Here is a 22660-nt window from a genome sequence, read left to right on the forward strand (position 1 = left end):
GACTTAGGGAAGACTCCCATGGGTTGGTAATCAGAGAAGGCTTCATGGAAGAGGCAGAAGCAGTGCTGGACCTGAAGGACAGCCGGGCTTTGGATGGGCAGAGAGGAGAGGAGGGCATCTCGAGGGTAGGAAGCACAGGAGCTGAGATGTGGAGGCTGCAACAGCAGAGTGGCTGGATGAGGGAGCAGAGAGGAGTCAGGCAGCATCGTCATCCTCATCATCACATTTATTGACGGCCCCTGGGAGGCGGGGCTGGGGACAGAACATACAAAGACAAGGACCTGCCCTCAAAAAGTTTCCATTCTAAGGAGACGGGGACAGAAAAATACAGAATGGTCTTTCCGGGGGAGGGCCCACTCTCACCTGGTGCAGGTCAGAAGCCCCTGGCCTACCTTGCCCCAGGGTCTGGAGCATGAGCGGGGCAGGTAGTAGCCCCATGGCCCTGCCCCCACAGCTGGGGCCTGACCACCTGGCTCCTAGGTGGTGGACCCCAGAACTGGGGGAAAGGTAGGCTCAGGACATGATGGAAAACACTCCTGTCAGCCTTGGCATTGTGCGAGCCTAGTGGAGTGGCAGGGGGCGATAGGCCCCCTAGGCAGGGCCCCTTGAAGGAAGTGGGCATCTTCCCAGGCCCCCATGAGTAAAGTTCTTTCGCTGGGGCTGGCCCATCACCCGGGAGGCCCCAGCCGGGGAGAAAAAAAGGCAGAGTTTCCTCAGCGGCAGAGGCATAATACCCTGCCCACCCCACTCCCGGCCCTCTCTCTGGGCATCCTCCAGGTGACCCTCCTCCCCAGTTCAGCCTCCAGGGCCAGGGCCTGCCTAGGGCCAGGGGGAGGGGCCTGCCCCTCCCCCCACCCCAGCAGTGGGGGAGGAGGAGGAGCCACGCATCAAGTTTGTCTGGGCCCCCCAGTGGGGAGCCATACCCTGGATCCTACCGGTGGGGGGGCTCTGGCTGCGAGGGCCGAGGGCTCAGCAGAGGGGCTGGGCCTAGAGGGCACCCGGGGGAGCCCTTCAGCGGGGGCACTGGGCGGGAGTCCAAGGGGGGCAGGCTCCGGGGCACCGCTGGTGGCCCCCGGGCGGCCCCAGTGGGCAGGACAGCGGCAGCGGGGAAGGATTTGGGGGGGTCCGCAGCAGCAGTGGGGGCGGGCTGGCCAGACCGCTCCCGGCGCCGCAGCAGCTCCTGCAGCTTCTCCGCCTGGGTCCGCCTCAGGTGGGCCAGGGCACGGCCTCGTTGGAAGGCGGGCAGGAAAGCCTCCAGGCTCTGCTCGCCCAGCAGCAGCTGCTCCATCTGCTCCTGGGACAGGAGGAAAGGACAGTTTGGGAGGAACGTGACCAAAGACTGAGGGCTCTCCTCCCACCCTGAATCCCTCCCGATGGCGACCACGCCACAGCTCGGGGACGGGGCACCTGAGTTCCAGCCTGGGCTTGCCCCTTGCTGAGTGACTGTGGATGAACGTCCTCTACCCTCAAGCCTTGATTTCCTTACTATCACCAGACCTGCCAGGCCAGGGATGAGGCGGGATCAGAGATGGAGACACACTTGAAGTAGACAGGTGTCTCTCATCAGGGCCAGGGCCCTCCTCCTCCACCTCTTCAGCTCACTGAGCACTGTGCTCCCAGCCCAGCACTGAGACGTCTGTCCCAGCTCCTCTATAGACCCAGCCTAAGCTGCCCTGAGATGTTCACAGGAAGTTGGGGGAAAGTTACAGGTGGGGATGGTGGGCCTTGTGTCCAGTGCGGACAGCAATGCAGCGGGCACTCCTGGGAGCCAGGCACTCAGGGCAGGCTTCCTGGAAGGGGGGCTCTCAAGCCTGCAATGTAAGAATTGAGGGGAGGGGGATGATGATAGGATGGGGCCCCCCTCCCGGTCCCCAGGCCCAGCTGCCCCTTCTCTCACCTCAGCCTCCTGCTCAGCTTCTTCCAGCTCAGCCTGCAGCCAGCCCAGCGCGCAGTGGGGGCTCCAGCGGTGCATGCTCTCCTCTGAGGGCCACAGAGGGACAGAGTGAATTAGCCCCTGCACTCAGGGCCTGTCACCCAGGACAGACAGACCAGAGCCCCAGGGCCCAGACCTGACTCTCACTGACCCTGTGTGTGATTCTACGCTTCCCCTCCCCTCTCTGGAGCCTCAGTTTCCTCATCTGCACAATGCCCGCCGGATCCATTTATGCGCCTCCCCGCAGTCCTAGTGCGAAAGAGGGAGCAGGGGCTTTGTCTCCTAGAGCACCCCAGGCCCTTGGGTTTTGGGCCCCACTTTGGCCTCTCAAACCCAGCTCTACCCATCAACTGCTCACTTTCCCAACTCGGTAATTTTCCAGCAGTAGCACCCCTCAAACTTGCCCGGGGAATAGGTCTGCCCAAGTCCCAACCTTCAGAGCCTGGCACTTCCCAAGGCCACCCAGCCAGATGGCCAGCTGCCCCCCACCCCAGGCATTTCTCCCGGCCGTCCCTCACCCAGTCGCTGCAGCTTGTCTGCACAGCTCTCGGCCACCTCCCGAAGCTCCTGGTACTTGATGGCCAGGGCAGCGCGGCCCATCTCCAGGCGGGGCCGCAGTGCCAGGTTCTCCTTGGCTAGCGCGTAGTTGGAGGCCAGGCATGCCTCGCGCTCCAGCTGCAGGCCCTGGAACTGCCGGCAGGGAAGAGCCCAGAGGCCCATTCAGGGAGTCTGCCCATGGCCACCTACTGCCACCCTGGGCGACAGTGCCCACGGGCCAAGCCGAAAGCACCCCAATCTCAGGATGGCGAGCCAACAGGTGGAGGGACGATAAGAGCCCAGACCCCGCTTTGCCTCAGTTTCCTCTTCCACAAAGTGAGCTAAAAGCATCTACCTTATAGGGTTGTTGGGAGACTTAGGTGAGGAAAACTACGAAGGCCTCTACAAATGTTAGTTAATTTTTAATTTTTCAATTAATATGTCTGCTCAGGTCCCCGAGGAGTCCCCCTCCCTCCTCTGTCCCATTTTCCATGCATGGGCAGCTTCCCTCTCATTCCAGGCCTTTGTCTGTTTCCTCCTCAGGTGTTTGTGCCGAAAACACTCCCACCCCCTGCTCTTACTCTCCAGTGATGTCTTCACCCTGTCCCTGCACAGCACCCCCTCAAACCCCCCTCTCTTCCCTCGCACCCCGTCCTCTGCCCTCCAGTGGAATCCCCACACCCCAAGGAATACACACCCCCTTTTCCTCCCTGATCCCCTAGCACCTGCTCCCAGCTTTCCTTCTCTTGCAGAAAGCAGACCCCTTTCTTTCCTGGCCCTGGAGAACGCTATTTCCTTCTGTTACTAGGCGGGCCGAGCCTCCACTCCCTGCCCCTGGAGAACGCACTACCCTCCATCTGTCCCCTATAGGATGCACACGCCCCTCCTGCCTGCCTCCCTCCAATGTACACTTTCCCTTTCTGCCCCCCCCCCCCCGCAGACAACCAGCCCGGGCCTATCGCCTGTGAAATATACAACTTTCTCTTATGGTGGCCTATGGAATACACGCCTCAGCTTTCAGTACCCCTCCCCACCGGAAGACACAAAGCTCCCTCTTACACCCCCAGACTACGGACGCCCTCCCAACGGCCCCCCAGGTGTCACACAGGCCCCTAGTTCTCTCCATGGAAGGCGCCTCCCCTTTCTGGCCCTACAGAACGTGGGTGTGCGAGCCAGGGCCCCCACAAACAGCCGCCCCCCGCCCCCCGGAACACACCTCCCTGGAGCAGCCGCTGTAGGACACGCCTCGCGGCCATCCCGGGGGTGCACGGGCGCCTCCCTGGGTCTCCGGCGCCCCACCCGCCCCAGGCCAGCTCAGGGCGCCCCCTCCCCCGGGGGCGGCTCCGCCGGGCCCACTCATACGTGCCAGGCTCCGGCGGCCCCTCGGCCCGGCCGGCGCGGCCCTTCGGTCGGTCGGCAGGTCCGGCAGGCCGCGGCCCGTCCCCCGCGCCCCCCGCCCGCGCCCCCCGCGCTACCTTCCTGCTGAGCCGCACGATCCGGTCCAGCTTGGGCTCATCCTGAAGCAGGTCCCGGAGCTGCCCGGTGCTGAGGATCCCAAAGCGCCCCGGGCTGCCGGGCTCCGGCCCCGCCCGCGCCGCCCGGGCCCGGTACATGCCGCCCGCCCGCGCCCCCAGCTCGGCTGCTGGCTCGGCCCGCTCGGCCCGCTCCGCCCCGGCTCCGCTCCGCTCCGGCTCCGGGATCCGGCTGGGGCTCTGGCTCCGGCAGCGCGCGCCGCTCCGCCGCCAGAGGGCGCCCCGCCCGCTCTTAAAGGGGCCGCGGCGTGGAGGCTGGGGGTGGGGCGGGGAGGGGGCGGGCCGCGCCTCTTCCCACCCCGGCCGAGCCGCGCCTCGCCGCGCCTCGCCGCGCCTCCCGCATCCGCAGATCGCCTGGCAACCCATCCTCCTTCCGCCGTCCGGATATCTAAGGCGCCTCTCCTTTCCTCTCCTCCCGGCCATCATTCACCACGCCCCCAGGCAGGGACTCTCCCACCCCAGGCCTTTACAGTTCGCAAGGCTATTTCACATTTACCCCGTGAATTCGCACAATTTTCTGAATTTGGCCGGGTGCCAGGAGCTCCTGCCCGCTGCTAACTTGGACAAGTCATTCACCTCCCCCAGCCTCAGTTTTCCCTTCTATAAAATAGGATGATGATAACACAATGTGAGGATTAGAGGTACTGAATGTTGAATCATTTACCTGTAGTTAAATGAATACCTAATACGAGTTATTGTTATTTTAAAGGTGAAGGAACAGATTCTCAGAGATGATGTCACCTCCGCAAAGTCACATTACAAGTAAACGACAGGCAATCTCAATTCTTCCTTTATGTGCAGTGTCCACGGAGCACACGATGCTTCTATGCTAGGCACTGGGCTGGGCCCTGTCGGGGCATGGTCTCTACCCTCTAAGAGCTCATGGATTAAGGCAGAGTCACATTCTCACTCAGCTTACTTTAGTACAAGACACAATGGTGGGTGTCATGGCTCGATGTCTTCCTTTGTGAGTCCCATGTGATGCCTGAGGATGTCATGTACCTTATCTTCACAACTAGGCTTGGCCAGTGCCATTGTCAGGAAACAGACACTCAGAGATTGTCACCTGTCTAAAATCAAACAGTAGTGAGTGAGCTTTTTCCACTTCACCACACTACTAAGAAAGCACCAAGGTGGCACCAGGGCAATCAGAAAGGCTCACCAGCAGAGGTGACATTTGAGCTGGGTTTTGAGGGATGAATAGGAGTTCTGAAGTTGAAGGAGAAAATAGTGAAACCAAAGAGAAGTCCATAAGCCAAGGCATAGAAGCTGAAAGTGCCCAACAAGGACTCTCCCAATCCAGCCAGAGAACAGGGGACGTGGTGGAGATGTCTGAGAAAGAGACAAAACTGATGGAGTGGGGCAGGACAGACTTGCTGATAGACTGTGAAGACAACACTTCTTCCACATTTTTATGGCAACTGAAATTTGGTTTTCCTTTTCAAGACTCAGCTGGAACATCACCACCTCCAGGAAGCCCTCTCTACCTCCCCAGGCTGCACTGTGTGCCCCACGGTCCCTGATGTCCCTCCACCATGGTCCTGGGTATTATCAAGAGCTCTTCCACCTTTCCCAATTTCCTGGCTATGATCTCCCTGGTTCTGGTCTGCGTCCTCCAGACCCACTGTTTCCACTAAGCTTCCAGGGGTCTCCTAGACACTCCCCCTGTCCAGCCCTCCTTTGGCTGGGCAACAGGCATTCTTCACTCTAAGAGGCCCTGGTGAGATCTGATGGGAGCTCCTGCCTTGGCTTGTCCCCTCTTCATCACCAATCCCCCTTTGTTCAGCCCAGTGGGTCCCCTGTGGAATCCCACAACAACGGCCCCTGTGAACCTTCCCCACACTCCTCAGACCTCCTACACCCACTCCTGCCCCCTCAGTAGGTGACTCCACTGCCCATCACATGGGAGAACTTCTGCCTCTTCCTGCCCCACCTCTTTGGATCTTCTCTGCACCTGCCCCAGTGCCCTTTCTTCTCTCCTTCCTCCAGGAGGAGGAGCCTCCCCTCATTCCAAAGCAAGCCTAGGTACCCTTGTGCTATGGGTCTCACCTTCACCTGCCCCCTCCAGGATGCCTCCCCCACTGTGGTAGTTATGTCTCTTTCTTTCTCTGTCTCTTTCACCTTTAATTTCTGCCTTTAGACTGATACTTCCCTTTCACCACCCCCACCCAATATTTTGAAAGTACCCTGTTATGAACTGAGTACTTCCCCCCAAAATTGATATGTCAAAGCCCTAACCCCCAATGTAATGATATTTGGACGTGGGGCCTTTGGGAGGTAATTAGGTTTAGATGAGGTCATGAGGATGGGGCCTGATGATGGGATTAGTGCCCTTATAAGAAGAGGAAAAGAGACCAAAGTTCTTTCTCTCTCCACCAGTGTGAGGTCACAGCTAGAAGGCCACTGTCTGCAAACCAGGAAGAGAGCTCTCACCAGAAGCCAAATCTGCTGGCACCTTGATCTTGGGCTTTCCAGCCTCCAGAATTATGAGAAATAGGTATCTTTTGTTTCAGCCACCCAGTGTGTGGTATTTTGTTATGGCAGTCCAAGCCTACTAACATACCATCTAGACTCTGTACTCCCTGCATCCATTTCCTCATGCCCGCCCCCCCCCTTATTCCTTGACTCAGTCTGACTTCATCCCCCCCCCACCACTTCAAGGGCACTGCACTAGCCAAGGTCATGGACTGCTTCTTACTGTCAGGGCCCTTCTTTTTCACATTCAACCCCATTGACCATCATGTCTTTCTTGACCGCATAGCAGTCAGAGTCCAGACATTTCACAGGCGTCAAGTTGGCAAAAATTAAAAAGTCAGATAATATCAAGTGTTGGTGAGGATGGGAAGTGACAGGAATGCTTTTGTACTGCTAGTGGGAGAGAGAATTCACTTTGGAGGGCAGTTTGACAAACTCATAATTCGAGTTTGTACGAAAAGGTGTTCGTATCACACTACCCAGCTGTTCCCCTCTGCAGTGGACAGAATAATAGACCCCAAAGGTGTCCACATCCTAATCCCTGGAACCTGTGAACATGTTACCATCCATGGTGAAAGGAACTTTGCAGATGTGATTAAATCAAGGATCTCGAGATGGAGAGATTATCCTGGATCATCCAGGTGGGGCCAGTGTAAGCACAAGGGTCCTTATAAGGGGGAGGCAGGAGGGTCAGAATCAGAGAAGGAGGTGTGACAGTAAAATCGGAGGGTCAGAGTGAGAGAGAAATTTGAAGACACTATGTTGCTGGCTTTGAAGATGGAGGAAGAAGCCACGAGCAGGCAGCCTCTAGAAACCGGAAAAGGCAAGGAAATTGATTCTCCTTTGGAGACTCCAGAGAGAGTGTGCCCCTGCCAATACCTTAATTTCGGCCCAGTGAAACCCATTTCAGACTCCTGACATCCAGAAATGTAAGATAATAAATCTGTGTTGTTTTAAGGCACTAATTTGGTAATTTGTTACAGCAGTGATAGGAAACTAACACAGACTCCTAGGAATTTTCGCTGTCTTGGACTAGGAGACAAGAATGGGAATGTTTGCAGTGGCTCTACTTGTAATGACGAAAAACTGGAAACAACCCAAATGTCCAATACAGTGGAACACTTCATACTACACAGCAACAGAAATGGGCAAATTACAGCTACACATGTCAACTTGGCTGAATCTCACAAACAATACAGTGAAAAAAGGCAGCCTCAGATGACTACATTCAGTATAATACTGTTTATGTAAAGTTTAGAAACATGCAGAACCGTACTTTATATTATTGCTTGGAGATACGTACAAAGTAAAAGTACAGGAACAATAAATACCAAATTCAGCAGTGTGGCCGTCTGGCAGAAGAGGGATGGAATCGGGGAGGAGACAGAGGGGACTTCAATGGCATTAAGAGATAGTTCAGTTTCTTAGGCTGAGTGAGAGTATGCAGGTGTGCACTGTATTATTCTTTATATTAATACTTTGGGGTAAGCCTGAAAACTTCTATATAAAATTAATAATTTTTAGGGTCTATTTTTAGACCTTAGCTTTGAAGTCAGACAGACCTGGGTCCCATTCTGACCTCTGCCACTTCCTATGTGACCAAGAGCAAAGTCCTTAATTCCCTGAATCTCAATTATATCATCTGTAAAACGGGTAGTTGAAGGATTATGTGACTTGATATGTGTCTACCACAATGCCTGGCACTTAGTCGGTTCTCCGAAAACAGCAACTGCAATGGGTTCCTCTTTCTAGAAATGAGCCATTGGATTTAATTTATGGGGTACCTACTATCTTCCAGGGGCTGACTGGAGAAAGGGAACACTTCATCTTCATGGTTCTGCTCCCTGATTCAGTCTTTTTTTTTTTTTTTAATAAATTTATTTATTTTTGGCTGTGTTGGGTCTTCGTTGCTGTGCGCGGGCTTTCTCTAGTTGCGGAGAGTGGGGGCTACTCTTCCTTGCGGTGCGTGGGCTTCTCATTGCAGTGGCTTCTCTTGTTGCAGAGCGTGGGCTCTAGGCTTGGGGGCTTCAGTAGTTGTGGCGCGAGGGCTCAGTCATTGTGGCTCGCAGGCTCTAGAGCGCAGTCTCAGTAGTTGTGGCGCACGGGCTTAGTTGCTCCACGGCATGTGGGATCTTCCAAGATCAGAGCTTGAACCCGTGTCCCCTGCATTGGCAGGCGGATTCTTAACCACTGCGCCACCATGGAAGCCCGATTCAGTCTTTAAATTCATTATTCTCCAAGGATTCAATCACCACCCCTTCAGAAAAAAAAAACAGCTTTATTGAGATACATGCCATACAATTCAACAATTTAAATTGTACACTTCAATGGTTTTTGGTATATTCACAGAGCTGTGGATCCATTGGCACAATTTTAGAACATTTTCATCGCCCCCAAAAAGCAGCTCTGTGCCCTTTAGCAGTGACTCCCCATTTCCCCCAAATCCCACCCCGACCACCAGCCCCAGGCAACTAACCTACTTTCTGTCTCTATAGATTTGCCTGTTCTGGACACTTCATACTAATGGAATCCTATAATATGTGGTCTTTTGTGACTGGCTTCTTTAATTTAATATAATTTTTTTAATAAATTTATTTATGTATTTATTTGTTTATTTATTTTTGGCTACGTTGGGTCTTCGTTGCTGTGCGTGGGCTTTCTGTAGTTGCGTTGAGCAGGGGCTACTCTTCGTTGCAGTGCGTGGGCTTCTCACTGCAGTGGCTTCTCTTGTTGCGGAGCACAGGCTCTAGGCACGTGGGCTTCAGCAGTTGTAGCACACAGGCTCAGTAGTTGTGGCTCATGGGCTCTAGAGCGCAGGCTCAGTAGTTGTGGCGCACGGGCTTCGTTGCTCCATGGCATGTGGGATCTTCCCAGACCAGGGATCCAACCCGTGTCCCCTGCATTGGCAGGCGGATTCTTAACCACTGCGCCACCAGGGAAGTCCTAATATAATGTTTTTAAGATTCATTCATGTTGTAGAATTTATTAGTAATGATTCCTTTTGATTTTTTTTTTGTGGTACATATGTGACATAAAATTTCCCATTTTAATCATTTTAAAGTATACAGTTCTGTGACATTAAGTCCATTCCCCTTGTTCTGCAACCATCACCACGATCCATCTCCAGAACTTTTTTATTTTCCCAAACTGAAACTCTATGTCCATTAAATACTCCCTCCCCATTCCCCCCTCGCCCCAGCCCCTGACACCCACCATTCTACTTTCTGTTTCTATGAATTTGACTACTCTAGGTGCCTCATATAAGTGGAATCATACAGTATTTGTCCTTTTGCAACTGGTTTGTTTCACTTAGCGTAATGTCTTTGCGGTTCTTCCATGTTGTATAGCATGTCAATGTCTCCTTTTTTAAGGCCAAATCATATTCCATTGTATATCTATTGATTCCTTTTTATGACCAAATAGTATTCCATTGTATGTATATACCACAATTTGTTTATCGATTCATCACTTGGTGAACATTGGGGTTGTTTCACCTTTTTGGCTATTATGAATAATGCTGTTATAAACATTGGCATACAAGTTTTTTTGTTTTTTTTTTAAATAAATTTATTTATTTATTTATTTATTTATTTATTTATGGCTGTGTTGGGTCTTCGTTGCTGTGCACGGGTTCTCATTGCGGTGGCTTCTGTTGTTGTGGAGCACGGGCTCTAGGTGCACGGGCTTCAGTAGCTGTGGCTCACGGGCTCTAGGGCACAAGCTCAGTAGTTGCGGCGCACGAGCTTAGTTGCTCCGCGGCATGTGGGATCTTCCCGGACCAGGGATCAAACCCGTGTCTCCTGCATTGGCAGGCGGATTCTTAACCACTGTGCCATCAGGGAAGCCTGGCATACAAGTTTTTATGTGACGTGTTTTTTCCTCTTGCTTATATACCAATGAGTGGTTATATGATAATTCCATGTTTAATCTTTCTGAGGAAAGGCCAGACTGTTTTCCAAAGCAGTTGCACCATCTTACACTTGCACTAGCAATGTATGAAGTTCCAATTTCTTCACCAACACTTGTTATTGTCTATCTTTTTTTATTATAACTCTCCTAGTGGGTGTGAAGTGTTATCTCATGATTTCAATTTGCATATCTCTGGTGACTAATGATGTTCACCATCTTTTCATGTGCTATTGGTCATTTTTATATCTACTTTTGGGAAAAGCCTATTCAGACACTTTGCTCATTTTTCAGTTGGTTATTGGTCTCTTTATTTTTTTTTAATTAATTAATTTAATTCAATTTATTTTTGGCTGCGTTGGGTCTTCTTGCTGCACATGGGCTTTCTCTAGTTGCGGTGAGCCAGGGCTACTCTTCATTGCGGTGCGCGGCCTTCTCATTGCAGTGGCTTCTCTTGTTGTGGAGCACGGGCTCTAGGCGCACGGTCTTCAGTAGTTGTGGCACATGGGCTCAGTAGTTGTGGCTCGCGGGCTCTAGAGCAGAGGCTCAGTAGTTGTGGCGCACGGGCTTAGTTGCTCCGTGGCATGTGGGATCTTCCGGGACCAGGGCTCGAACCCGTGTCCCTTGTATTGGCAGGCAGATTCTTAATCACTGCACCACCAGGGAAGTCCCCTGTCTCTTTATTTTTGTTGTAAGAGTTCTTTATATATTCTGGAAACTAGTCCTTTATCAGGTATATGGTTTATAATTTTCTCCCATTCTGTAGGTTGCCTTTTCACTTTCTTGATGGCGTCCTTTGATGCACAGAAGTTTTTATGAAAAGTCTGATGAAGTACAATTTATCTATTTTTTTCTTTTGTTGCTTGTACTTTGGCATCATATCTTAGAAAGCATTTTCTAATTCAAGATCATAAAGATTTATTATACCTTTATGTTTTCTATTAAGGGTTTTATAGTTTTAGCTCTTCCATTTAGGTCATTGATCCATTTTGATTTAATCTTTGTATATGGTGTGAGGTAGGGATCTGACTTCATACTTCTGCTTGTGGCTATCCAGTTATCCTAGCACACACACACACACACACACACTCACACACACACATATCCCTTTTAAAATCTGGACCTCAGGACTTCCCTGGTGGTGCAGTGGTTAGGAATCCACCTGCCAATGCAGGGGACACGGGGTTCGAGCCCTGGTCTGGGAAGATCCCACATGCCGTGGAGCAACTAAGCCCGTGCGCCACAACTACTGAGCCTGCGCTCTGAAGCCCGCGAGCCACAACTACTGAGCCTGTGTGCTGCAACTACTGAAGCCCCCGCACCTACAGCCCTTGCTCCATGACAAGAGAGGCCACTGCAATGAGCAGCCTGCGCACCACAACGAAAAGTAGCCCCCGCTCACCGTAACTAGAGAAAGCCGACGTGCAGCAACGAAGACCCAACGCAGCCAAAAATAAAAATAAATAAATAAATTTAAAGAAAAAAAATAAAGTTCCTTTATGTTCTTTTGTAATCACTCCCTCCAGTCTCTCACACACCCCTCAACTCCATCCCCAGATAACTGTGAGCTGCTTCCTGTCACTGCAGATTAGACTGCATTTTCGAGAATTTTACATAAATGGAATCATACAGCGTATACTATTTTTCTTATTTGGCTTCTTTCACTCAGAATAATTCTTTTGTTATTCATCCAGACTGTTGCATTTATCAGTTTGTTCCTTTTTATCTCAGTATACTATTTCGTTGTATGGATATACCACAATTTGTTTATCCATTCGCCTGTTGCTGGACCTTTCGATTGTTTCCAGTTTAAGGCTTTTTTTTTTTTTTTTTTTCAGTTTAAGGCTTTTACAAACAAAGCGGTTATTAACATTGCTTATGTCTTAGTATGGACATAGCCTTTCATTTCTCTTGACTAAATACCTAGGAATGAAATGACTGGGTCAGGTGGTAGGTGTCTGTTTAACATTTTAAGAACCGCCAAACAGTTTTCCAAACTGTTTTAACATAGCCACCAGCAGTATATGAGTTCCAGTTACTCCATATTCTTACCAACACTTTATATGCTTAGTCTTTTTCTTTTTAGCCATTCTAACAGGTGTGGAATTCCTTTGTTTTGTTAAAAATAGTTTTGGTATATAGACACAGGAGTCTAAACAATAGATCATTTGTAGCTGTTTTGAACCTCATAAAAAGTGAAGGCTCTGACTTCAGCCATCTTATCTTTCTGCTGAAGGGGACACTCTCCTACCACATTATGAACATGTTCCCACAAGCACGGGGCTAGGTACATGGGAGGCGTCAATCCAGGCTGAAGAAATAAGCAGCCTGACACCCTCAGCAGCCTCAGAGCTCCACCACCTTCCTTATGAGAGGCTCAGACATTACCTGCCATCCTGAGGACAGCAGCCTTCTGGATGTCACCCCACAGCAACCCTTCGATGCAGTATCTCCCACCTCTGCCCACAGTCAGTTTCCCCCATACCTCCTTATTTGATTTAGACGGTCAGCATCCTGCCAGGCACTTAGGCTCAAATCAGGAAAGCCTTTCTCACCCCTAAACCTTCGATCTGTCGACAAATCCTCTTCACCCAATTCTGCCGACATTTACAAGTGTGTTATTTTGTTAACAAAGGTCCTGTTCTGGGGCTGGATCTAGAGTTGAATGAGACCCAAGACCTTTGGCAAAGTGACAGTCAGTCCCTTCAGCTGGGCAAGTCCTCCCTCCACCTCCCCAAGGCAGTTGTGCAGTCCTGGCCCAGCTGAGGCAGACATGCCACTCCTCGGCTGAGTGCCCCCTGCCCTCTTTTATGGCTCCCTGTCCTCTCCCGGATGGGGTCTACATTTCTTTGTCTAATGTCTGTGTTCCTCTATGATTTTCTTCCTTTTTCCTTTTCCCCCATCTCATACTTGCCTATAGACCCCCTTCCAGTCAAGCCAGACTCTTGACTATTCCCCAATCTCACACTGCATCTCTATAACTCTCCTGCCTTTGCCCAAGATGTCCCTCTACCTAGAATGCCCTTCATGGGAATTCCCTAGCAGTCCAGTGGTTAGGACTCCGTGCTTTCACTGCCGAGGGCCCGGGTTCAATCCCTGGTCGGGGAACTAAGATCATGCAAGCTGCGTGATGTGGCCAAAAATAAAAATAAAAAGAATGCCCTTCCTCCCAATGCCTTGTCCTAAAACTATTGAAGAACTGACCCATCCTTTTGGCCTAGCACACACCTCCTTCTCCACAGGCAGAATCAATCCTACCTTCCCAGCACACTCTATCCCAGCCCTGATCCCAGCCTGACCTGTACCAGAGTCATTAAAGACTCACACATCCCCACTCTTTGCTAGACTTGAGGTCTCCTGTGAGACAGAATTTGTGTCATTTTTCCAATCCCAGCCCCCAGCACAGGCTCTATTACATGGCAGGTGCAGGGCCAGGACACCTGGGCTCCAATTTCACTGTATGAACCTCAGACAAATTACTCAGTCTCTCTGTGCCTCTGTTTCCTCATCTGTAAAATAAGGAAAAACACCCACCCCATTTGGTTGTTGAAGGGATTCAATGAATTAACCCACATAAAGGGCTTAGGAAGTGTAGGCAGGACCCTGGCAAGTGGTCAGTGCTTGACAAATCTTAGCTAGAAATGGTAGTAATTTGTTGCTGAAATGAGACCCTGTCCTTACTCTAAAGAATCTTCATATAAAGGGGGAGATACCTTCTACTTATCTTCAGGAGACTTCCTTAAATGAGGAGACCCCCAACCCTTCCCAGTTTCCATTAAGGGAGGGGGAGCCATCCACCAGAGTCATTTAACTCACCTCCCTTCTTTCTCAGCGTCAAAGTAACCATGAACGTCCTGCTCCTTCAGGAGACCTTCCAGGATTGGACTGCCTCAAGGAACTTCTGCTTCCCTCTGTCTTTCTCTGATGTGAAGGCCATCCCCTCCACCCTTCCCATCTTCACCTTGCTCTCCTCTTACTCTGCAAGGGATGTAACATCCTCCAGACCACTTCCATGTCAACCTGAGGTTTTTCTGTAAGTGTAGCTGGAGCTAAGAGGGGCCCTGGAGAGAGAAGATCCTGTCGGAACTCCCCTGCCTCCCCTGTTTTACATATGGGTAGGCTAAATCCAGGATGCTCAGTTAAATCTGAATTTCAGATAAACAGTATGAATAATCTTTTAGTATAAGTATGCCCCAAATATTGCATGAGACATACTTAGACTTAGTGGTGGGGTTCAGGGAGAGGGCAGAGGCATAGGAGGAGACAGGGACCCAGGGGAGAGAAAGGAGGTCAGAAAGAGGTTCCAGGAGGAACCGGGAGCTCAGGGAGGGTAAAGGGTGTGGAGGGGGAGGGCTCCGTAAGGGGTGGGGGTGTGTGAGAACGGGAGGGCTGCTCAAGGAATGGGAGTGGGGATCGGTGAGGACGATGGGAAATCAGGGAGAGAGAGGAGGTCTCAGAGGCAGGAGGGGGCTCAGGACGGGGCACGAGTGGAGCTGGCGCTCAGGGAATGAACGGGGCTCGGTGAGCAGGATGGGAACTCAAGAGAGAAGAGGGGCTGCGGCTCAGGGCGTAACCGAGGCTGTCCCAGGCTCTGCCTCTGCCCACCCGGGCCTGGCTCCACACCTACGGCTCCTCCCTTCTCCAGCCCAGCCCGCGGGTTGGGAGCCGGGCACTAAGCCCCGCGGAGAGGGAGGTTAAAGGTGAGCGGGCACGAGCCGGTCGCAGACGGGGATTGGCAGGCGCCTGGGCCCGTGGCCCGGGCCAGGGCTGCCCCACAGGCCGCCGGCTGGGTGAGCGGTTGCCACCCACGTGCTAAGGAGAGAAGGAGGCACCGGATCAAGGGGCAAAGGACACCCTAAGGGGGCGGGAGGGCGGGGGCCGGGCAGTGCCAGCGTCCACACCCGCTGCGTAGACAGCGCAGAGCCCTCTGCCGCCGGTGCAGAGAAGGCACCGAGAGCGAGTAGCCTCTGCCCGGAGCATCCCGCGTGCGCCCCGGACACCGCACGGACGCAGCACGGGAGACCTCGTGGCCCTGGCTGGGAGCCACCACGCCCTCCGCAGATCGCGCAGAATCCAGGTAAGGGGCGTAGAGGGGGTCAGGTGGGGGCAGGTGCTTAGCCCGAGGAGAGTCGGAGCCTCCATTATGCTGGACCTCAGTCTCCCCACCTGTCAAATGGGGAGGAGCGCTTCTATGGCTCTGCTGCGCTGAAGGGGTTAATACTCTCGTGTACCTGCCCCCCTCACTCAAGCGGGGGGTGGGTGGCTGGGTAGCGAAGAGGCAAGCTCATACCCCAGAGAGGGCTCAGGATCAAGAATCCAAGAAGAGTTCATCCTGCCTGCCCTTCCAGGAGGCCCACAGGCTCCCACTGCTTCCTCTGTCCCACTGGCTGGGCTGGGATTGAGTCTTGGTCCAGGGGGCTCTCCATGGAGCCGAGTGTGGGTCCAGGAAGCCAAGAGGGAGGGCCTTCCTCCCTGTCATTCCCCCCTGCCCTGAGCAGTTGTGGCTGCCAGTAGAGAAGCTGGTTCCAAGTGGGCCCTGGATCAGGGGCAAGGACCCAGACTCCTCCTGGCCGGTCAGGAAGAAGCCAGCTGTCTCCGTGGGGCAGGGAAGCCATGTGGATTCCCAGTCACCAGGCTTCTAGTCAAGAGGTAGGGACTAGGGAAGTGGTGAAAGGCATCCCCACTGGTCTGGCTCAGGGAGGCCAGGGCTCCCTGCCGGCTCCCAGCCAACCTTCTCCCAGCCACCCTGCCCCCAACCCCAGGTCCCCTGAGTCCACCTGGGGGGCCAGGAAGCCAGAGTCAGGCCTGGACTGGGTTTAGGAGCTTCGGGCTCTTGTCTGTGTCTGGCTGTGTGACCACGGGCATGTTACTTCCTTTCTCTGGGCCTGGCTCTCCCTCTGTGACATGGGGAGGCTTGTTCCTGGGCCACTAGTATGGAGACAGGGACAGAACAAACAGGGACACCAGGATGCTTTGGGGTACAGGGCAGCCCCCTCCAAACAAGGTCTCTCTGGTCCTTCACAAGGAGGAGGATGCGGCAGGGTCAGTTGGATCAGGTGGCAGGTGAGGCCAGGGATCTAGCCCTGGCCTCCATCTTGCCCAGGTTCCTCAGCATCTGGCCAGATCCTCAGAAGAGGGGCCTGGGGCGCTCAGGCCTGGGAGCTAAGCAGTGGGCTCAGGCCCGCCCCAGGGAGGCTCAGGGCCTCAGCCTCAGGCAGGGACAGCTTCTGGGGGAGGAGGGAGAGTCCAGCGGAGGAGCCCTGAGCTGTGACAAGCAGGCTTCTCCGCCTCTTGAGAGGCTCATTCTTGTGACTGTGCCCCTCCTCCCCTACCCCCTTACCCCGCTAAGGACACGATCTACCCTAGACCTCGGCTCAGTTTGGAATCGTGCTCAGGGCTCAGGCTGGGATCAGGACTCAAGCTGGGCTCAGGTGAGAGGGCCGCTGAGAGCTGGGGTCAGGGCCCCACGTGGGGTCTTGGAACGCTGTGAATGAAATCTTCTGACACTGGTGCGGGTGACTTTGTAAGCTGAGGTGGATGGTAGTGAGCTTTGAAAACTGCAGAGTGGAAGTGGGAGTGGGAGAGGCCGCAAACTGCAGAGTGGAAGTGGGAGTGGGAGAGGCCGCAAACTGCAGAGTGGAAGTGGGAGTGGGAGAGGCCGCAGACTGCAGAGTGGAAGTGGGAGTGGGAGAGGCCGCAGACTGCAGAGTGGAAGTGGGAGTGGGAGAGGCCGCAAACTGCAGAGTGGAAGTGGGAGTGGGAGAGGCCGCAAAATGCAGAGTGGAAGTGGGAGTGGGAGAGGCCGCAAACTGCAGAGTGGGAGTGGGAGAGGCCGCAAAATGCAGAGTGGAAGTGGGAGTGGGAGAGGCCGCAAAATGCAGAGTGGAAGTGGGAGTGGGAGAGGCCGCAAACTGCAGAGTGGAAGTGGAAGGGGCCGCAAACTGCAGAGTGGAAGTGGGAGTGGGAGAGGCCGCAAACTGCAGAGTGGAAGTGGGAGTGGGAGAGGCCGCAAACTGCAGAGTGGAAGTGGGAGTGGGAGAGGCCGCAAACTGCAGAGTGGAAGTGGGAGTGGGAGAGGCCGCAAACTGCAGAGTGGAAGTGGGAGTGGGAGAGGCCGCAAACTGCAGAGTGGAAGTGGGAGTGGGAGAGGCCGCAAACTGCAGAGTGGAAGTGGGAGTGGGAGAGGCCGCAAACTGCAGAGTGGAAGTGGGAGTGGGAGAGGCCGCAAACTGCAGAGTGGAAGTGGAAGGGGCCGCGCTTTGGAGGCTCCCACGACCTCACCTGCCCAGACACTCAGACTCCCCTCCCAGGGTCTTCCCTCTGAGGCTGCCCTTGACCCCGCTGCTGGCCCTGTGGCGGGCAGAGGCAGGTTGAGACCTATGTTGGCGCTGTCGGGCTGGGAGGGGCCCTCTTTAGGCCAATTCTCGCTGCCTGGTCAGGACTGAAGAAGGGGTTTGGGCTTGGAAGCAGAGGAAGGAGAAGAGAGGGTTAGCTGGGAGTGGGGGGAGGAACTGAAATTTGCTGCGCACCTACTGTGTGCCAGGCACTGTGTGGGGGCTTTTCTGTCTCTGTTTCCTGCTTCCTGATAACCTGAGATGGAAGAGGATATTCTCTCCACTTTACGGATGAGGAAACAGAGGCCTAGAAAAGTCAAGGCACTGGCTCCAGGTCACACAGCCTGGAAATGGCAGGGCTGGGTTCAAACCCAGGCAGCCTGATTCCAAAGCTCTGGTTTCTGTTCCCACTGCTGCCTCTGACTCTCCTCCAGGTGACCCGGGCCTCACTCTGCTCATCTGTAACCTGGGCCTAAGCATTCTTACCCAGACTGTTGGGCAGCAGCTGTGGGCGAGTGTGTGCTCTGCATCCAAGGAGCAGCACACAACAGGGGCTGTATTCATGCGTGGTCATGGGTGTCCTCGTGCCTGTGCCCGCCTCATCCATTTCTCCATCTGTCTTTCCTGCTCCCGAGATACAGGGGCAAGGCAGCTCATGTTTGTCTCTCCTTTGTGAGGTGGGCTAAGCTGACTTTGTGTAGGGGACCCTGACAGACCCCAGCAGGAAGGAACAGAACATTCCCAGGGCAGGGCCTGGCACCAATAAATAGGTGACGCCTCCTCCTGGCTGGCCCTGAGTTATGGAGGTCAGCAGGCAGGTGGGTGAGCAGGTGACAGTCAGCTGCTGGGGCCCCCCCCCCAGTAGCCGCATGACTCTGGGTGAGAGAGATGTGCCTCCCTGGGACCCCCTTTCCATGTCAGTCCAGGAGTCTGAAGCCCTGATGAGGCTGGTGTGGGACCACAGTTGGTATGACTCCCAGAGCTCCCAGCACTGAGGAGGCCTGGGGATTCTGGGCAGGGCCGAGCTGACTGTTGCCCGCCCACAGCTGGTTTGAGAAGGCTTTTTCCATCCCTGAGTCCCCTGGTGGAGGTTGTCCCCTCATTGTCTGTATCCTGTAGCACCTGGTTCTTTCTCTAACACCATACCCAGAGCTGTTGGCTAGGAAGGAAGGAAAAAAAGAAAGGGCAGGGGTGGGAGAGGCAGAGAGAGAAGGAAGAAGGAAACCCACACTTACCATGTGCCGACCACTGGCCATCATTCACGTATTTCATTTAATCTTCACAACAACCCCCTAAAGTAAATATTACATCATATCACCACACCCATTTTAAAGATGAGAAACCAGGGGCTTCCCTGGTGGCACAGTGGTTAAGAATCCACCTGCCAATGCAGGGGACATGGGTTCGAGCCCTGGTCCAGGAAAAGCCTGTGCGCCACAACTACTGAGCCTGCACTCTAGAGCCCGCGAGCCACAACTACTGAGCCCTCATGCCACAACTACTGAAGCCCGTGCGCCTAGAGCCCACGCTCCGCAACAAGAGAAGCTACCGCAGTGAGAAGCCCATGCACCGCAACAAAGAGTAGCCCCCGCTTGCTGCAACTAGAGAAAGCCCACGCACAGCAACGAAGACCCAACGCAGCCAAAAAATAAATAAATAAAATAAATCTGTTAAAAAAAAAAAAAAAGATGAGAAACCAGTGCTCAAAGCCCATTATACCATTGCCTCCTTGTATAGGGATCGCACTCAGAGAGGACCCCAAAGTCACAGAACAGGGGCAGGTTTGAAAACTACAGTACATGCCTCTGTGCCAGGGAGCCCTGGACGGCCCAGGCATCGTCTGACCCTGATGTTTCTCAGGCAGGCAGGGGTCTGAGCAGCCAGGGAGGTCCTGGCCTTGACAATCATTCCACTCCTCCAAGGCACCCCCATTCTACTCTCCGGAAACTGACTCTGGCAAACCACACCCACACCCCACCTCGACACACAGAGGTGGCCAGAAATGCACAAAGAAGGAGGCTGCACTGCCAGGCGCACCTGCTTTCCGGCCCTCTGTTTCCTCCTCTGTAGAATGGGTCGACTAACACAGTGGGCCCTGTTCTACCTCTCCTGGCCCGCTCTCGTGGGACTCCGATGGTGCAGCTTGGAGGGCCCAGAGCTGGGAGGCAGGAGGCCTGGCGTGGTCACTGACATGACATGCTGGTGGTCTGAGACAGCCCCTGAGCCAAATCAAGCCCCACTTTCCCTCTGCGTAACATGTGGTCTGCGGACACGTGGTCTGCAGCCCTCTCCAACTTACAAACTTCTAGGTCGTGGATATGAGTCTTGAGCAGCTGATGAGACCCTAATCCTCACACCCCCTCCTGGAGAGCGTAGGGAGAAGGACTTGCCGGTCCTTTGTTGACTCAGCAAGTATTCACAAAGCACCTACTACGTGCCAGCTGCCCCTTCCACCCTGGCACCTGCACTTCAGCTCCGTTTTGGGTGGGCTTATCTGATACTTGATATTTAGGGGCGGTCAGGTCATCCTTTAGTGCCTCTGAGCAGCCCAGTGGAAGGACACACTTGGGCTCTGCCATCGGACACACCTGGGTTCAAATCCAGGCTACACTACTCATTAACTGTATGACCTGGAATGACTGTCCTACTCTCTCTAACACATGTAAACAAACAACTCCCTGAGCTGGGTGTGTTCTGTAAACTGGGGACCATCAGCCCTATGTGACAGGTGTTTGGGTGGGTTGATTAGACACGACAACCAATGTTCAGGGCCTGGCAGGCCACTGGGAGGCCCGGTTGTGGTACAATGGGAAACATACATATCTAGTTTTTGTCTCTGGTTCCTAGCACACAGCTCCTAAAACCCATGGAATCTTCAGAGTGATAAGTGTCTTTTGTATGCTAATGAGATGACTGGTGGCCCCCTAGATAGTTTTGAGCTGGTCACTAGGAAGATCAAGGCATGATTAGAGGGTTGGAACTTTCAGCCCCACTCCCCATCTCTGGGGAGGGGAGATGGCTGGAGATTGAGTGCAGTCACCAAGGGCTAATGATTTAATCGATCGTGCATATGTAATGAAACCTCCATAAAAACCCCTAAATGAAGGCGTTCAGAGAGCTTCTGGGTTGGTGAACACATGGAGGTGCTGGGAGCGTGCGCACCAGGAGAGGCGTGGGAGCTCCGTGCACTCTCTGCTCCCGCGCCTTGCCCTATGCGTCTCTGCCATTCGGCTTTCCTGAGTTGTCTCCTTTATGCTAAACTGGAAAGTGTAAGTAAAGAGATTTCCTGAGTTCTGTGAGCCTTTCTAGCAAATTATGGAACCTCAGCCAGGGATCACAGGATCTCCTGATTTATAGCTAGTTGGTCAAAAGTACAGGTGACAACCTGGACTTGTGATTGGTGTCTGAAGTGGAGGCCGGCTTGTGGGACCAAGCCCTTAGTTTATGGGATCTGATGCTAACTCCAGGTAGACAGTGTCAGAACTGAATTGAATTGGAGGACACCCAGCTGGTACTGGCGAATTGGAGAAGTGGTGTTGGAAAAGACATCACGCATTTGGTATCAGCAGTGTTGTGAGTAAAAACTGCCCGCTGGCAAATGGCAGCCATCGGCATTTTTACAGACCACAGACTCTTGGTGAAACACCAACTCCAGGCTGGCCCCCATCCTTTGCTCTGCTGTGATGCCAGTGGCACATTCTTCTCCCCTAGCTGTTCACAGCACACAAGAGGCTGGGCTGCTTCTGCGCATGTTACAGGGAGGGCAGCTGAGGCCCAGAGAGGGCAAATGGCTTGCCTGAGATGACCCAGCCTCCCTGATGAGCCAGCCTCCTGGGCCTTATGCCCTGAAGAGAAGGTGTCCCCATGGGGTCCTTGGGCCCTGCAGAATGAGAATAAAGTGTCAGACAAGCTGGGGTGGGAAGCTGCGCCCTGACTTTCCCCAGTGTCTGATCAGCCAAACAGGGAGTCTTTCCTGTTGTTTAGGCAGCTTTGATCTCTGGACTTCGGGGTCCTCAAAAAGAGGGGAGGGGTTCCCATACCATCTTCTAATCCTCTTGTTTTCTTTACTTTTTTGGAGGATTTTCCCCCCTGGTTTCAAAAGCAATACACAGGTATTACCCAACTTTAAAATTTATAGAAATTTATAAAGTAAATGTCTCTGTTACCCACCCCCCAAAGACTACCAGTGTCATAGTTTGGTGCCTGTATGTCCAGACTTTTCTTCTTTTTTCATATGTGTGTTTACTATTATTAATTTACTCACATGGGATCACACTTCACCTATTGTTTTATAAGTTTCTTTTTTAATCAGCATTGCGTCTTAGTGATTTTTTCCTATTTCTACAGCTGTAACAATGATGACAGCTAGCATTACTATGGAAGCACTTTGCAGGTATTAATTCACTTAATCCCCGTTAAAAACTATGAGAGACAAATCCTATTATCACTGTTTTATAGATGAGGTTGTTAACAGCTACATAGTATCCCACTGTAAGGACTTATCAAAATTTATTCAACCATTCTCCTGTTTCTCAGTATTATAAACAGTGCTGCAAGGAACATCCTGGTACATCTTTGCACGCTTATGAAGATTTTTTTTTTTTTAAATAACAAATTTATTGAGATATAATTCACAAACCATAAGATTCACCCCTTTAAATGTGCATTTCTTTGGTTTTCAGTATATTGACAAGTTGTACAGCCATGAACATTATCTAATTTTGGAACATTGTCTTTGCCCATGTACCATTAGCAGCCACTCTCCATACCCCCCCACCACCAGAAGCCCCTGGAAACCACTCATCTTTCTGTCTCAGTGGATTTGCCTGTTTTGGATATTTCATATAAATAGAATCATACAGTATGTGGCCTCTTGAGACTAGCTTGTTTCATTTAGCATAATGTTTTCAGGATTCCTCCATGTTGTATGCATCAGAACTTCA

At 52.8% G+C, this 22660-nt stretch overlaps 2 protein-coding genes across 4 annotated transcripts in view; one reads left to right on the top strand and one right to left on the bottom strand.

The window, feature by feature from the left end:
* Positions 1-22660, top strand: part of MLXIPL (MLX interacting protein like) — a 56012-nt gene that overhangs the window by 6482 nt on the left and 26870 nt on the right. The window contains exon 1 of one of the 3 annotated variants that reach the window (XM_082432319.1): positions 15231-15460. The exons of the other annotated variants lie outside the window; for them this stretch is intronic. The gene's annotated coding sequence lies outside the window, so the exon portion shown is untranslated. Of the gene's footprint in view, positions 1-15230; positions 15461-22660 lie in introns of those variants that run through there. 3 annotated transcript variants of the gene reach the window in all.
* On the bottom strand, positions 209-4193 carry VPS37D (VPS37D subunit of ESCRT-I). Its single transcript, XM_082432389.1, has 4 exons — positions 3946-4193; positions 2452-2623; positions 1898-1980; positions 209-1294 (listed from the first exon to the last, which is right to left on the bottom strand). Exons 1-4 carry the CDS (start codon positions 4081-4083, stop codon positions 932-934), a joined length of 756 nt encoding a protein of 251 aa, XP_082288515.1. The 5' UTR covers positions 4084-4193; the 3' UTR covers positions 209-931.

Source organism: Balaenoptera physalus (assembly GCF_965194825.1).
Source record: "Balaenoptera physalus genome assembly, chromosome: 16".
Taxonomy (NCBI): Eukaryota; Metazoa; Chordata; class Mammalia; order Artiodactyla; family Balaenopteridae; genus Balaenoptera; species Balaenoptera physalus.